This window comes from Odocoileus virginianus, chromosome 3, assembly GCF_023699985.2.
Source record: "Odocoileus virginianus isolate 20LAN1187 ecotype Illinois chromosome 3, Ovbor_1.2, whole genome shotgun sequence".
NCBI classification, from domain to species: Eukaryota; Metazoa; Chordata; class Mammalia; order Artiodactyla; family Cervidae; genus Odocoileus; species Odocoileus virginianus.
The window spans coordinates 18,486,184-18,502,392 of record NC_069676.1 but is presented as its reverse complement, the minus strand read 5'-3'; the positions used below and the strand labels follow the sequence as shown (position 1 = coordinate 18,502,392).

Below are 16,209 nucleotides of genomic sequence, written 5' to 3'. Positions count from 1 at the left end.
GCTATGGTTTTTCCAGTGGTCATGTATGGATGTGAGAGTTGGACTGTGAAGAAAGCTGAGCACCGAAAAATTGATGCTTTTGAACTATGGTGTTGGAGAAGACTCTTGAGAGTCCCTTGGACTGCAAGGAGATCCAACCAGTCCATCCTAAAGAAGATCAGTCCTGGGTGTTTATTGGAAGGACTGATGCTGAAGCTGAAACTCCAATACTTTGGCCACCTCATGCGAAGAGTTGACTCATTGGAAAAGACCCTGATGCTTGGAGAGATTGGGGGCAGGAGGAGAAGGGGACGACAGAGGATGAAATAGCTGGATGGCATCACCGACTCGATGGGCATGAGTTTGAGTAAACTTCGGGAGTTGGTGATGGACAGGGAGGCCTGGTGTGCTGCGATTCATGGAGTTGCAAAGAGTCGGACACGACTGAGTGACTAAACTGAACTGTGGTGGCTGAGAACGGGGCCAGCTGGGCACATGGGGCTATGAGCAGATCCTAGCCCAGTCAGTGACTCAGGATGGTCCCTGTTCTGATGCTTCTTGGTCCTTCGTCTGTTGCCTGGATGCAAAGGCCCTTCTACCTGCTCCGGTCACTTGGCCATTGTCTCTGGCCCACATGGCCCTCTGGGAGGTTCTGGGAATAGCAGAGAGAACATGGGGGAGTGGGGGTTGAAACCTGTCACCACCTTCCTCTGGTCACTCCACCCTGGCCTCTCTCTAGAGCCTTCTGTTGTGTCCGCACCCAACCCAGCTGACGCTGGGGCCTCTGGGCAGCCAGGCTGGAGATCTCCCAGGCCCAGGGAATTCCAAAGTTTTGGAAATGCAAGCCTGCTTTCTCGAAAATGTTCATCAGTCTTTGGTTTTCCAAAGTAAATCATAGCAACTCGAGAGCCAAGAAGGAAATCTTTGCTTCCTTCCCTCCTCACTGCTGTGTCATCTGTCCCTTTCCTGAGGGCTCAAGGAGGTTGTATGCCTGTCAGACAGGCTGGAGCAAGTGAGAACAGTAAAAGGAAGATGAAGGGGTGAGCCCACACCAGCCAAAGGGCCCACCATGACCCCAGCTACGGGTGCAGGGGGCTTTCCACGGGTGAGGATAGAAGTGCTGCTATAAATGCCTCCCAATTCTACATGGACCTAGGATCTTCTCTTTAAAAAAAAAAAAAAAATTTATTTTTTTAGGAACTTCTCTTTTAAAAAATATTTCTTGGGCTATGCTGGGTCTTAGTTGTGGCACTTGGGATTTTTTTAGTTGTGGCATGCAATCTCTTAGTTGCAGCATGTGGGATCTAGTTCCCTGACCAGGGATCAGACCCAGGCCCTCTGCATCAGGAGTGTGAAGTCTTAACTGATGGACCACCAGAGAAGTCCCAGGAATTTCTCTTTTCTTTTTTTTAAGAACTTCAGTTCTATGAAACTAACACAATATTTAGTAAATTAAATACTTAGCAAGGAACTAAAGAGCCTCTTGATGAAAGTGAAAGAAGAGAGTGAAAAAGCTGGCTTAAAACTCAACATTCAGAAAACTAAGATCAAGGTATCCGGTCCCATCACTTCATAGCAAATAGATGGGGAAACAATGGAAACAGTGACAGACTTTATTTTCTTGGGCTCCAAAATCACTACAGATGGTGACTGCAGCTTTGGCCAACCTAGACAGCGTATTAAAAAACAGAGACATTACTTTGCCGACAAAGGTCCGTCTAGTCAAAGCTATGGTTTTCCCAGTAGTCATGTATGGATGTGAGAGTTGTATCATGAAGAGAGCTGAGTGCTGAAGAATTGATTCTTTTGAACTGTGGTGTTGGAGAAGACTCTTGAGAGTCCCCTGGACCTAAAGGAGATCAAACCAGTCAATCCTAAAAGAATTCAATCCTGACTATTCATTGGAAGGATTGATGCTGAAGCTCCAATACTTTGGCCACCTGATATGAAGAACTGACTCATTGGAAAAGACCTTGATGCTGGGAAATACTGAAGGCAGGAGGAAAAGAGGACAACAGAGGATGAGATGGTTGGATGACATCACCAACTCAGTGGACATGAATTTGAGTAAGCTCTGGGAGTTGGTGATGGACAGGGAAGCCTGGCGTGCTGCAGTCCATGGGGTCACAAAGAGTCAGACACAACTGAGCGACTGAACTGAACACGACACTGTAAATCAATTATGTGCCTAGTCACTTAGTCACATCCAACTCTTTGCAACCCCATGGACTATAGCCCATGAGGCTCCTCTGTCCGTGGGATTTGCCAAGTAAGAATACTGGAGTGCATTGCCATTTCCTTCTCCAGAGGATCTTCCCCACCCAGGGATTGAACTCATGTCTTCTGAATTGGCAGGCAGGTTCTTAAGCACTAACGCCACCTGGCAAGCCCCAATACTGGAGATTTTCTATGCTCCAATAGAAAATCAAAATTAAAGAGAATCTCAGACCTGCACTAACCAGCGGAACTTTCTAAGACGATGGGAGTGTTATAGATCTGCAGGGCAGCCACGTCCCCAGCCAGGTGCGGCTACTGAGCAGTTGACATTGATTCAGCCTGTGGCCCCAGAGGAACCGAGTTTGAAATTTTATTTCGTTTTAATTCATTTTCATTTAAATAACCGCAGGTAACCAGTGGATATCGTGGGAGACAAGACAGCCCAGGATAATAAACTGGTGTGTCCGGCTGACCCTCTACAACCACGGAGAGGAGTGGAGCACGCAGAGGGAGGCAATTAGCAGGCTGGACCATAAATAAAATACACTTCAATTATGGGCCAGTGGAGGGATGGTGGGCAAAAACCTGTATTTGAGGCTTATACATGGCAGCTCTCACTTTGTCCTTCACAAACAAGCCACAGAACCCGAATTGTGTGTTTACATCATAACCTCTGGGGGCTACCGTCCTAGGATCTGAACCCTCAGTCACCCGTTTCCCTTCCACGTCCACCCCCTCTCCACGACAAAGCTCGGACTTTGGTGGGGAAGGAGATTTCTCTGGTTTGTGTGAATCGCAAACCTGCCTACTCCCGCCCCCCTTCACCACCACTCCCGCGGCCCCCTCTCCCCCGCCCCAGTGCCTGTGGCCAGGTGCAAACATGTAGGAGAATCAGCATTGTGTGAGTTTTGAACACAGCAGGGTTTAGGGCTACGGAGATTACAAGATTAGCTTCAATATAAACCAGATTTGGAGAAAAATAAGAACTGAGTCCAGGGGATGGATGCCTTCCCTGAACTGGTGACCTCTGAGCTAGAGTTGAAGGTGAAGTATCCAGCCGGGGGGAACAGCCCAGGAGGGAACAGCCAGGTTCTGGGGAGGGTACAAACTCGACCTCTCACTCCCACACTCTGCACTGGCCACTTCCCATCTCAAGCAGGTCATTTCACAACAAAAACAGGACTCCTGAACCTCTCCACACACACTCCACCCTTATCTTTGAGGTCACCCCAAGCCTAGAGTAGAACTAGGCTTCCCCCCTTGGCCTTGAACCTGGAAAAGTGTACCAGTTTCAAGGCCTTCGCAGTATCCTGCCTTTAGTTCTCCGATTTCTCTGAGCCTCAGTCCCGGGGCTTGGAGGGCTGCTGGGAAAATTCGCTGATAAAATGCACAGCCCCAAGCTTGCCTCCTAGGAGGCTGGATAAAAGGGAGCCTTTGAATTTTCCCCAAGAAAGGGGACCGAAGCTTCGTTTGCAATGCACGTTATTTAATACTGAGGAGAAGGTGCTTAGTCCATATCTAAGGATCAGGAGTGAGAGCGCTTCCATTCCCCGCCCCACCCTCAGCCAGGAGCCGCTCCAGGGCAGGACGAAAAATTAACGAGGCTTCTCACAAAACAAGGAGAATACACACCTCCCAGTCTCTCCTCAAGCTGCACCTTGCGACCCCAAGCCCCTTGCTTTAACTAAATATCCTCATCCCTGCCGGGACCCCAAATTGCTTACAACTCTACACGCTGCCCTTCCCAGCCTCGGGACCGCAAGGGTTAAGCGTAGGCGCCGGGAGCGCTGATTGACAGCCCGTCCGGCGGCTGGGGAGAGCCGACCAATCATATATGGGAGTCGCGGCCCACGTGGGTAAGCGCCCTTACGATTGGTCAGCGCCGCCGGCGGCCGCCTGCGGAGCCCGATCCCACGTGCAGCTGCTGCTAGTTCATTGACCGGCTTCGTGGTGCAGGTGGCGGCGGGGCGGGGCCGGGGCGGGCAGGGGCGGGGGCGGGGCGGGGCGGGGTGGGGCCCGATGGGTCAATTGGCCTCCGGGGTGGGGGTGGGGGGGTGCTTCCTGTCCGCCTGAACTTGGCTGACCCTGGCGGCTTCCTTCTGGGCCACCATCCTAAAAGAGGTGGGAAGGCCTTTGGATCTCTTGGCAGACCCCAGGATCCCTGGGCTGGGGAGGGGGCTAGAAGGGTGCTGAGGAGCAGAAGTAAAGGAGTTTAGTGCCACAGGACTGATTAGGTCTCTTTCTTCCTGAGAAATTTCTAATTCACCTGGCCAACTCTTATTCATCCTTCAAAACCCCTTTCCAAATGATGTTCTCCGGTGCTTTAGGAAATTGTCTCAAAATTAAGTTTGAGCTTTGATATCTTTCTCTGGGTTTCCTCCAGCCCTCACTGCTCCTAGAAGGAAGTGTATGTGTTTGGCACCATACTCTGTGCCCCCACCTCGTAGAGTGAAGCCCCAGGGGGCTCCCCACCAGGAATCAACACAGCTGGAAGCCGCAGAGAGAGGTGAATGAATGAACATCGGATGTAGAGAATGCAGTGGGGTACTGGCAGTCAGGGAGGGGTCGGAGGCCCAGGACTCAGCCCTAGAGGGAGGATCAAGGTGGGCCAAGGGTGGGGTGCAGCTGGTTGTGTCTCTGTTCCCGATCAGCCTTCTGTGCTCAGGATCTGTAATCTCCCTGTTAATTTTAGAGTCCCTGGCTAAAGTCCTTGTTACTGCAGCCTGAAGAGTGACCTCTTGGGGTCGTCTCAGCCCCCACGGGCACCCTCAAAACATGGTGAGGCATTATCCCTGAGGGGAGGGGCGAGGAGGTAACAGCTGGGCTGCTCTCCTGCTCCTAAGGGAGGGACATGGGCTGGCCTTTAAGCTGGGGATACAAAGCCATCATACTTTAAGGCACTTTCGTTTTAAAATTAAACATTTTATCACCCAGGTGATAAACACCTGGCTACATCATTTATTCAGTTAATATTTTACAAGCAAAAGTCCCTTCCCCTTTCCTGCCCCCGACCCCATTACTTCCCAGAGAAAACCACTTCTAACAGTTTAGGCCAGGGGTCGGCAAGCTTCCGTAACAGGCCAGAAAGTAAATATTTTCAACTTTAGGCCAAGAATCAAGATGGAAGATACCGTGTGGGTACTTAAGTAATAATGGAGAGAGAGCACATGACCTTCAGGTCTCAGGAGGTCCTGCCCCACCCTCTTGGGGGCTGATGACCAGACAGCAAGTATACTGGCCATCTGTGGGTTTTGTTCATCCCCCACTTTGACTTCTCCAGGAGCATCCTCAGGCCAACCTTCCAGCCCGAAACTATCAGGACGCCCTGGATCAGCTCAAGCAGCACTTCCCCAGGTGAGGACAATCCCTGGGGTCTGGAGGCACCACTGTGGCCGGAAGTCCCATAGAGGGAAAGAACCCCAACTTTGTCTCCATGGCCCAAAATACAGGACCAGTGTGGGCGGCGACCATGTTGGAGGGTGACGCAAAAGGAAAGGAAAACCAGTAATACCAATCCTGGCTTTCATTTCAATTTTTGACTGTGTGTGGTTCAGTATGAATTTGCTCTCATTCAATTATATTTTGTAAAATACTGCATTAAAATCATGTTCATCTTGACACTGCTTTTAGTGTGGCACGTGGAAGGGACTAGCTCCCTTAATGGAACTGCCCTGCTGGGGGACTGAAGGCAGGGCACATTCTGGGGAATGGTCTTGAGGCCTCCACTTCCAGCAGGTCTGTCTTCCCTGGCAGGTTACCCACTCACTTGACGACGCAGGTGGACCTCGCTTACGGCTTGGTGAGCCCCACCCCCACCTGTCAGCCCGTCTGGAGCCACCTGGAAAGGCTGTTGTGTTTAGTCTCATAATCTGGGTTAGGGGACACCTTCTCTATTTTGCTTGCTTTAGGCAATGCAAAGAACCCACTGAGCCCCAGCTTCATGTGTTTTTCTTCTTTTAAATGGAATTCAGTCATAGACACTTTTATTTTTATTTTTTATTTTTGGCTATGCTGGGTATTTGTTGCTGTTCTCAGGCTTTCCTTAGTTGTGGTGAGTGGGGGCTACTCTCTAGTTGGGGTTGAGGGCTTCTCATTGCAGAGCATGGGACTCAGTAGTTGTGGCTTTCAGGCTCTAGAGCACAGGCTCAGAGCTGTGGCGCCTGGCTCAGATGCTCTGAGGCATGTGGGATCTTCCCTGGCCAGGAACTGAACCCATGCTACCGCTGAACCACCAGGGAAGCCCATGTGCGTTTTTCTTAATTAATAAAAACCTCGCTGTGAAAACAAGCAATTCCAAATTTAAATTACGGAGATGTTTCTTCAGGCCACAGTTGGTCAGTTAGTATACAGCATATGACTAGAGTTTCTGCCCTTCAGGAGTTTATGTTCCAGTGTGTGCTGTCTTCTGGAATTTTCCATGATGTTAGGAATGTTCTCTATCAACAGGGTCCAGTATGGCACCCACCAGCCCTACGTGGCTACTGTGCTCCTGTAAGGAGTTGAATTTTCATTGATTTAAAGTTAAAGAGCCTTATTTGACTGGTGGCACCCTCATTGGACCGAGCAGCTCTAGAGGGAGGAGGGAGACAAATATGTAACTAGAGAAGCAAGATTTCACAAAAATGTAAGTGCTTAAAAGAAAATAGAAGGTGAAGGGGTGAAAATGAGTCAGGGTTTTGAGCTCAGGTAGTCAGGAAGGGCTTCTTGGAGGAAGTGACGTGCTCAGCGAGACATCAAAGATAGGGAGTTTCTGTCACCCTAGAGAGAACAGGGAAGGTTGTTTCAGGCAGCAGGCATAGCATGTGCAGAGGCCCTGGGGAAGGACTGTGCCTGTTGTTGGAGGAACAGTGAGGAGGCCCATGTGGCTGGAGCAGCGAGTGAGGGGGAAAGAAGGAGGCGGAGAGGGCAGGGAGGGGACAGGGCAGGTCACAGCCCCCTTTGATCTTCTCTTCATACCTAGAATGACAGTCGGTTGTTGTTCAGTCACTCAGTCATGTCTGACACTTTGCGACACCATGGACTGCAGCATGCCAGGCTTCCCTGTCCTCCGCTATCTCTGGAGCTTGCTCAAACTCATGTCCACTAAGTGGTGATGCCATCCAACCATCTTATCCTCTGTTGCCCACTTCTCCTCCTGCCCTCAATCTTTCCTGGTATCAGAGTCTTTTCCAATGAGTTGGCTCTTTGCATCAGGTGGCCAAAGTATTGTAGCTTCAGTTTCAACATCAGTCCTTCCAATGAGTATTCAGGGTTGATTTCCTTTGGTATTGACTGGTTTGATCTACTTTGCAGTCCAAGGGACTCTGAAGAGTCTTCTTCAGCACCACAGTTTGAAAGCATGACTGCCAGGGGTCTCCCTAATTACCTCCCACTCTGAGTATGGTTGGCCATATCCCATTTGATGAGAGCAGAGACCAGGGAGGTATCACAACTTGTCCAGGGTCACACAACTGGGGAGAGGGCCGCACAGCATTAAGTCTTGCATTCTTGCTCATGTCCGTCGACCGCCTCCTCATGTGATTGCTGGTGTTCTTTGCAGGTCCTGAAAATCCAGCAGGGGATCCAGGAGCATCTCAAGCAGGTGAATGAGTGATGGGAGCTTGGGTGGCGAGGGAGGGCTGCCCTCCTTGCACAGCAGGAAAAAGGGGGACAGAGGGAAGAGGGGAGGGCAGGGAGGGACAGGTCAGGTGGTACATGCCCTAGCAGGCTGCAGGGAAAGACTTGGGCTTCCCCCTGCCCCCTGGGAGGTAGGAGGGCTGCAGATAGAGGGCGTAGGGCCTGAAGTGGAACCCCAGGATATGAGGTAGCCCCACATCTCAGGAGTGCATCTCCGATCCTGTGCCTCTTCCTTCTGGGCCTGCTCCCAATCCCCTTGGGGCTAGAGAAGGCCAAGGGCCTGTCAGCACTTCATAGGTCAGTTACTTCTGCTGGGAAGGGGCCATTATGTGCCAGGCACAGCCAAATGCAGTCTCCATGTATCTGAGGTTCTCAACGGCCTGGCTCACATTGGCTGGGGAGAGCAGGCCTGCACCAGGCCTCCCCTCCTCCCACTTGGGGCGCCTTGCCCAGGCTGAAGCACAGCTTCCACCCTGCCTGTCCTCCCACCACCTGGCTCCTTTCTCCTGGGCACTGTCAGGACTTTTCCGCCTGTGCCACATGTGACTGGCGGAGGGCCAGGGCTGTGTCTGCGACTTAGCAGAGCCTGGGGTGAGAAGCTCAGGGAACAGGGAAAGACAGATCCAGAGTAGAGCAGAGTGGAGGAGGAGGGGCCAGGAAGCAAGCAGAACACGGTTATTCATTCAACAGATATTTATCCATCACCTCCTTGCCAAGTACGGTTGTAGGCGCCAGGGAAATAGCAAAAGAGAACACAGACAAACCGCTGCCCTTGGGGTGAGAGGAGCTTGGTAAACAGAAGTGTCAGGTGGTGAGGACTGGGCATGGTGGGAGGCGGAATTGAGCAGCCTCAAGGGGATGTGGAGGGAGGGGGGTACCAAGGTGGCAGTGGGTTACAGTTCAGGGTGGTCAAGGAAGATTCTGTGACATTTGAGCAAACTCTTGAAGGAGATCAGAGAAGGAGGGAGGATAGATGTCTGGAATGAGTAGTAGACCTGGCAGAGGGCACAGCCTGTGCAAAGGCCCTGAGGCAGGACTGTTCCTGGCCCTGACGTGTTGGAGGAACCAGGAGGGCCTGTGGCTGGAGCAGAGTGAGCCAAGGGGAAAGAGGAAGGAGAGGAGGGAGGGAGGAGATGGGGCAGGTCGTGCAGGGCCTTGGGGGCTGCAGGAGGACTTGGGTTTTTGCTCTCCCGAAGGTGGGAGCCCTGGAGGGCTGTGGGCAGAGGACAGGGCAGGCCCTGACTCAGATGCTCACCAGCACCCTCTGGTGCCCGCTGCGGGGAGGAGGGACATGAGTTGGGGTCCAGTTAGGACTATCCATGTGTGGGAGGCTGGTCACTGGGAAGGTTTGTTGGTGAGAAACAGGCAGAGTGGAATGTGTTGGGAGGAGGAAATTCATAGCAGGTGCTGAGCATCGAAGGGTCTGATGAGGATCCCAGAGGGTCTCCACCAAGCAGCCCTCCCCCCACAGAGAGCCCCAGGTAATGCTTACTCGTGGTTCTGCACAGACCACCGCCCCCTCCCCTGTTTTCTGTCCCTCCTCTACCAGCTTCCCTCAATGCGCATTTAAAATCCCGAGCAGCAGCAGCAGGGCCCCTAGCTCCCCAGCCCGCCTGCACACAGCTCTCCCCAGGGAGGGCCAGCTCGCAGGCAGGAGGGAGCAGCACTTTTCATGCTGAGTGCATTAAAGTGCCAGTAAATTGCGCATTAACGAGCCAGGGCGAATTGGGGAAGGCTCCCCTGGGCCTTGTGCTGCTGGGAGGCCCAGCTGGGGAATCCATCTCTGGCTGCCCTAGGAAGCAGCCGCCTGGAGCTACGAGGGCTTGGGGAGGGGGTCCTCACCCCAGCCTCTCCCTCCCCCATCCTGTCCGCCCCAGTGACAGGCAGGAGATGGGACTAGGCTGCAAGTGGGGACAGGTAAACACAGCCCAGCCACCGCATATCCTGACTTTGGGGCTCTGAGCCTCGTTTTCTCATCTGCAGGATGGGAACCTCAGTGGTACCCGTTCAACAGAACTGAGAGCCACAGTCAGCACTCACCCCACATTCCTTAGCAGTTATTTCTTTCTGTGAGTCAGAACATTTCCCCAGAATTTCGGAATTCACCCTGGACCAAACAGCATCTTGGTATCCGGAGAAGAGGCATGTGCATTGGTAAGGCCCATGGGCACTGCCTCCAAAGCCACAGGCCAAAGACTGAACCCGTATCCTCCTCTGCAGTAGACATGGGACACGTGTGGCTATTTACATTTTAGTTGGCAATCAAGTGGCACCATCCACATGTCCAGGACTCAACCTTAGGCAGGTCTAGAATATTCTTAATATCACTATATTTAGTCTTCCTGGACTAAATATAGCTGCATATACACACATTCTCACAGAACCTCTTATCAGCCCGAGAAGGTGGGTCTCCACAGCGAATTCCTGGCAGTACTGTAGGGGGGCTTCCTGTCTTGGATGGTTTGTGTCCTCGGCTGGAGGCCAGGAACATTGTAGGAGCTTGGTTCTTGGTTCTTTTTATTTATTTGATTGTACCAGGTCTTAGTTGAGGCATGTAGGATCTAGTTCCCTGACCAGGGATGAAACCCAGACCCCTTGCATTGAGAACTTGGAGTCTTAGCCACTGGTCCACTGGGAAAATCCCTGTCCTTGGTTCTTGAGCCCTTGGATGTGGCCAGTGGGCCTCAGGGTTGCATTTTTTTTTTTTTTTTTTGACCACGTCTTACTTCATGTGTGATCTTAGTTCCCTGACTAGGGATAGAACCTGTAACCTCTGGACCACCAAGAAGTGCCTGCATTTTTAATTATACTTAACTTTATATTTAAATAGCCACCTGCAGCCAGTCTGTGCAGGGCAGCACAGTCTCAAGGAAGGAGAGGTTAAAATCGATTCTAGTACTTGGGCCAGAAAAGCTTTGTGGAGAAAAGCAGTAGGACATGCCATAGGAGGGAGCCTGTCCTAAAGGAACAGATGGACAACCTGCTGGGAGGGAGAAAGAAAATTTAGGGAGCCTTCCGTGACCACAGAAACTGTTGACTTAAACCTGGAATCGGTAGCAGTCACATTGCTCAACTTTTATTTTTTAAAATATTTATTTGGCTGCACCGGGGTCTTACTTGTGGCATGTGGGATCTAGTTCCCTGACCAGGGATTGAACCCAGGCCCCCTGGATTGGGAGCACAGAGACTTAGCCACTGGACCATCAGAGAAGCCTTGGCACCACTTTAACTGGTAAATAAGTGACCCTCCCACCAGGTTCCCTGGCTGCCCTCTTGCCAGCCCTGCTCCTGAAGAGGAAACCATTGATTTCTTAGGATCTTTGCAACATTTCAGCATATTCAAATGTCATCCCCACACGGGGGGAACCTGGGTAACAGGGCTTTGCTTCTTGAAGCCATTTTAAGTGGGAATGGTATCCAGGCCCAAGAAAATATGAGCTTGATGACCTGACCATCTTAGAGTGGTGACTGGTCGTTAGGGCTCGGTTTTTGTCACCCGCGGCCATGGTTACCTTCTGGGTACCAAGAGCTTGGTTTTTGCTGGATGACCACAAATCCACCCAAAAATGTTCAAGGGAGGTGGTATACCCCATATTGCCCATGAGGAAACTGGCTTGTTGGAACAGGTTTGTCCTCAAGGTTTTTTTTGTGTTTTTTTTTTTTAATTATTTGACTGCACTGGGTCCTAGTTGCAGCTCATGGGATTTTCAATCTTGGTTGCAGCATTTGTTGTTGGTCTTCAGTCGCTCAGTCGTGTCTGACTCTTTGCAACCCCATGGACTGCAGCACACCAGGCTTCCCTGTCTTTCACTGTCTACTGGAGTTTGTTCAAACTCACATCCATTGAGATGGTGATGCCATCCAACCATCTCATCCTCTGTCGTTCTTTCTCCTCCTGCCTTCAGTCTTTCCCAGCATCAGGGTCTTTTCCAATGAGTCGGCTCTTCACACCAGATGGCCAAACTACTGGAGCTTCATCTTCAGCATCAGTCCTTCCAATGAATATTCAGGTTGATTTCCTTTAGGGTTGACTGGTTGCAGCATGCTGGATCTTGAGCTGCGGCATTTGAACTCTTGCAGCATGTGGGATCTAGTTCCCTGATCAGGGATCGAACCCTTGCATTGGGAGTGTGGAGTCTTAGCCACCGGACCACCAGGGAGGTCCCCCAGGGCTGTCCTTTAATGAAGCTTTAATAGGATGACCTTCTCGCCTCCAGGCAGAAAACTTCCTACAGATGGTGGAGACCTGCAGCCAATCCCTAGGCTTCCAGCTGGGGGAGGTAGGTTCCTGGGTGCTCCAGGAGGGTGGGGATGGGCTCAGGGCAAATGGTGCATCCTTGTGCCCCTCACCCACGACCCTGCACTTCCAGAACCAAGGGAGCCAGGCCTCCCTCAGTGAGCAACCCAGCCAGGACCCCCAGCACCCAGGGGCCACACCCCCACAGACCTCCGGTCTCCAGGATCTAGACTTCGAAGACGTACTGGTCATGAGGTCATCCGACTGGTTCCAGCGATCCCCCCGAGTGGACAGTGACACAGTCCGCAAGCGAGACACGCAGCCGTGCTGGGACTCAGAGCCCCGGTTTTCACAGGATATTCTGACGGAGCAGCTCTGGGAGATTTTTGCTGGGACCCAGGACCAGGGGGAGCGCCCGAGACACAGGAGTGAGTCTCCCTGGGGGTGTGGAGACTGGGGGGCTCAGGCCACGTGGAGAGGCAGCATCCATTGAACTTGGTTGCCCTGCCTTCTCTCCCTTATCCCTTCTTGTCATCATAGCAACAGACCAGACACCAGACCATGTAAGTAACCGGAATCCTTACTACCCAGAGGAGTGGGCTTTGTCCTGAGTGAGCCCCCTGGTAGGGACCTCTGGGTTCCTGTGGGATTGGCCTGCCCCCCCCCCCCCTTACTCCCTGGAGACCCTCAGAGAATACCTGCAGCTCAGCCTCAACGGAAGGATGGGACTGCTGGCAGCTGGAGCATCTTGTCCACACTCTCTGGGCCCTCCCACCGTGTTCTGCTTCTCAGACCAACCCTGGCACATCCTTTGGTCTGAACTGATTTCCCCAATTCCCATGGGCAGGAGAGCCAGGAGCCGGGACCACGATACTTGGGAGTGAAAGTGCTTCCCAAAGACACTCTGGGTAATCCAGGGGAAGGAGGGCAGTCTGCCCTGGGGGGGAGGGGGCACACCCGCCACTGATTCACTCTTGTCTCTGCCCAGTTTTCCTCCCACCCACGCCCTCCCCCAGTTCCTCTGAGGGCTCCCGAGAGGGAAGCCCAGGCCTGGGTGCTATAGGACAGGGGATGTCCTCCCACATGGCCCAGGTAAGTAAGACCTTGCACTCCACACAAAAGCTGGGGGGGGAGGCGGTCAAGACAGGAGGGGGATGTGGCTCAGGTGTGACCTCATTCACCCACAGGAGCTTGCCAGGAAGACCTATCAATTTCTGAAGCCCATGTAAGTATGTTCCAACCTGTGGTCTGAGGCGAGGGGAGCCCAGATGTAGGGGTGAGAAGACTTCCTGGAGGAAGGGGCAAAATGCCCCTTGGGAAAAAAAAAAAGGGCCTTGAAGGATGAGTAGGAGTTTGGGATAGGACAAAGCATTCTGGGTAGAGGGGAGCAGTGTTCCATAACAGGAGACAGATAATACTTGGAGGATGTAGAGTGTGGTGAAGTGAAGCTTGAGAGAATCCCCGAACCTAAAAAGGAAGGAAGCCACTTTGGGGCTTGCCAGGTGCCCTACTCCAGGCAGAGACGCTCTCAGGCAGGCTGCTGACTCTGAAGCCTTCTCTCTCAAGATGCTGGGACCCCGAGGACTTTGAAAACACATGGAATAGGCCTGATGCCTTGCCCTGGCAGTCCAGGAAGCTGGCCGTCCCACACAGAGTGGAGAAGATGCAGAGACTAGAACACGGGGAGCCCGTGCTGGCCACGGCCATCAGCAGCTTCACCCGGCACGCCTTCACCTGCGGCAGGGGTGGCGTCAAGGTGTGGAGCCTGGTGGGCCAGGTGACGAAGGCCAGGTTTCCAGAGAGCTTCCTGAGAGTAAAGGTGAGGGCTCTGGGCGGGGCTGGTGGGAACTGGGAGTGCCTCGGCCCCTGCAGGGGCGGAAGCTCACTTCAGGCTCTGCCCACCCCAGACCCCAGGGGCCTACCTGCGCACCTGCCTGCTCTTCTCAGACAGCACGGCCCTGCTCGCGGGCGGCCACAACCTGGCGGGCGTGAGCCTGTGGGACCTGACGGCGCCTTCCCTGCACGTGACAGCCGAACTGCCCTGCGCGGGCCTCACCTGCCAGGCCCTGGCTGCCAGCTCTGAGGACAGCCTGGCCTTTGCTGGCTTCACCAATGGCAGCGTCAGGATCTGGGACCTGCGGGACTGGAGTGTGGTCAGGTGTGGCCCGGGGGAGAGCCCCTTTCTGTCTTGGCCTGGCCCCTGAGCAGGAACCCAGCAGTTTCAAGGCAAAAGCCCCTTTCCTTTGGGAACTCTTAACACTGGAGAGTTGAAGACCTGGGTTCATGTCACAGCTGGGCTGTTTGTTTGAAGCCACATTGTGGGACTTCTTGTCTGCGTTGGTTTCCCCATCTATCACCCCGATGTGATTGGGCGACATAATTTCCAGTTGGGGAGCTGTGCCAGGCCCTGTGGGGTGCTGAGCAGCATCCCAGCCCCCACCCACTCAATGCTAGGAGCACAGATGTCCCCAGACATGGTCCCCTGAGGCTTAGACTCACCCCTGGGGAATGTGATTGGGTGTTCCTGGGGGCGCAGAGCTTAAAGTCTCAGCTCTGACCTCCCTGCCTATGCCTCTCCTGGGCCAGGGACCTGCCGGGACATCCGAACGGTGCCAAGAGCATTGCTGTTAAAGACCAGCACGTCTGGACAGGGGGTCTGGATGCCTGCCTGCGGTGCTGGGATCTGAGGGCTACTGGGGAGCCCCAAGAATACCAGTTTGAATCTCAGGTGTGCAGCTTGGATGGGGCCTGCTTGGTCAGGTAGCAGCTGGGCCTGGGACTGAAGGAGGTTGATGCTGGGGGAAGGGTAGGGGGAGTGGGACCTCAAGTCTCCATGATGCTGTGAAGAGAGGGTTCCTTAGCTACATCCCCCTCCATTGCCCAGATAACATTGTATGCTTTTGTACTCTGTATCAAGGGATCATGTTTTGAGTCTCTGTGATAATCTGGTAAGGTAGAGAGGACCACACTCATTTTGTAGATGAGCCAAACTAGGCTGGAAATGTGAAGTTGCTTGTTGGTGCCTCCCAGCCAGGAAGCAGGCAGGCCCCCAGTGTGGGTTCCTGGGCTCCTGCCACCTCTTGACCTGGCTTGGACCTGACCAATGTTTTCCTTGCTGTCTTCTCCCCAGATAATGAGCCTGTCCCCTAGCCCCCACGAGGACTGGGTGCTGGTGGGCACGGCCAATGGCCAGCAGTGGCTGCAGCCCAGCCTCGGGGGCCAGAAGCGCATGGTGGGGTATAAGGACGGCACCATCCTTGGACTCAAGTTCTCCCCTGTGGGTGAGTGGCCAGGAAGGGACTGGGGAGTCCCCCGGGGTCCCCAGCGATCCTCAGCCTCCCACAGGGCCCTGCCTCACTAAGACCCACTCCACCCAGCCCTTTCTTCTCTTTTTTTAATATTTATGTATTTGATTGCACTGGGTCTTAGTTGCGGCATGAAGGATCTTTAGCTGCCGCATGTGGGATCTAGTTCCCTGACCAGGGATCGAACCTGGGGCCCCTGCATTGGGAGCATGGAGTGTTAACCCCTGGACCACCAGGAAAGTCTGCTCAGCCCTTTCTGACCCTTCCTGACCAACCCCCCTGACCATGCCCTTCATCGGCAGGAACTCCCCTGAGAGCTGTTATCTGCAGGGGCTCACTCAGGGAGGTGTGAGGGGGTCCAGTTCCCAGATCCCCAGGAGACCAGTCCTCAGCTGCCAGCTTTCTCTGTGACTGGGCCCCCCTCTGCCTCTTCCCAGGCCAGTGGTGGGTGAGTGTGGGAACAGACAACCTGGTTAGCATCTTCAGCATGCCCACAGGGACCATGGCAGTCCAGGTACAAGGGTAGGGCGGGGGGGTGGCGTGTGTGTGTCCTGGGTGCTCGGGGACCAAGCCTAGGGGTCCAAATGCAGAGGCCCCCCACCAAAAGGGACCACGTTTGAATGGATGGGCAGATGTTAAGAACAAGAATGGGTGAGTCCCTCGCTCTGCCCCCCAACCCTCCCAGGTGCCCGAGAGATCCTCTGTCATGTGCTGTGACGTGTCCCCCAGCAGCCACCTGATCGTCACAGGGTCCAGGGACCATGCCTCGGTGTACCAGCTCACATACTGAGGGCTCGACAGGGTGGGTGGGCTCGCACGATGAGTGATCTTTGTCACATGTAATAAAGCAATTGG

At 53.4% G+C, this 16,209-nt stretch overlaps 1 protein-coding gene across 1 annotated transcript; it reads left to right on the top strand.

Moving 5' to 3' along the window:
• The first annotated feature begins 4,252 nt into the window (after positions 1 to 4,252).
• On the top strand, positions 4,253 to 16,198 carry TLE6 (TLE family member 6, subcortical maternal complex member). The gene is made up of 18 exons (XM_020895276.2): positions 4,253 to 4,317; positions 4,580 to 4,702; positions 4,889 to 4,974; positions 5,477 to 5,550; positions 5,950 to 5,995; positions 7,736 to 7,777; positions 12,030 to 12,092; positions 12,183 to 12,477; positions 12,590 to 12,612; positions 12,897 to 12,957; positions 13,038 to 13,141; positions 13,237 to 13,274; positions 13,616 to 13,868; positions 13,957 to 14,207; positions 14,636 to 14,777; positions 15,180 to 15,330; positions 15,792 to 15,868; positions 16,040 to 16,198. Exons 3-18 carry the CDS (start codon positions 4,972 to 4,974, stop codon positions 16,142 to 16,144), a joined length of 1,728 nt encoding a protein of 575 aa, XP_020750935.1. The 5' UTR covers positions 4,253 to 4,317; positions 4,580 to 4,702; positions 4,889 to 4,971; the 3' UTR covers positions 16,145 to 16,198.
• Positions 16,199 to 16,209: the final 11 nt, after the last annotated feature.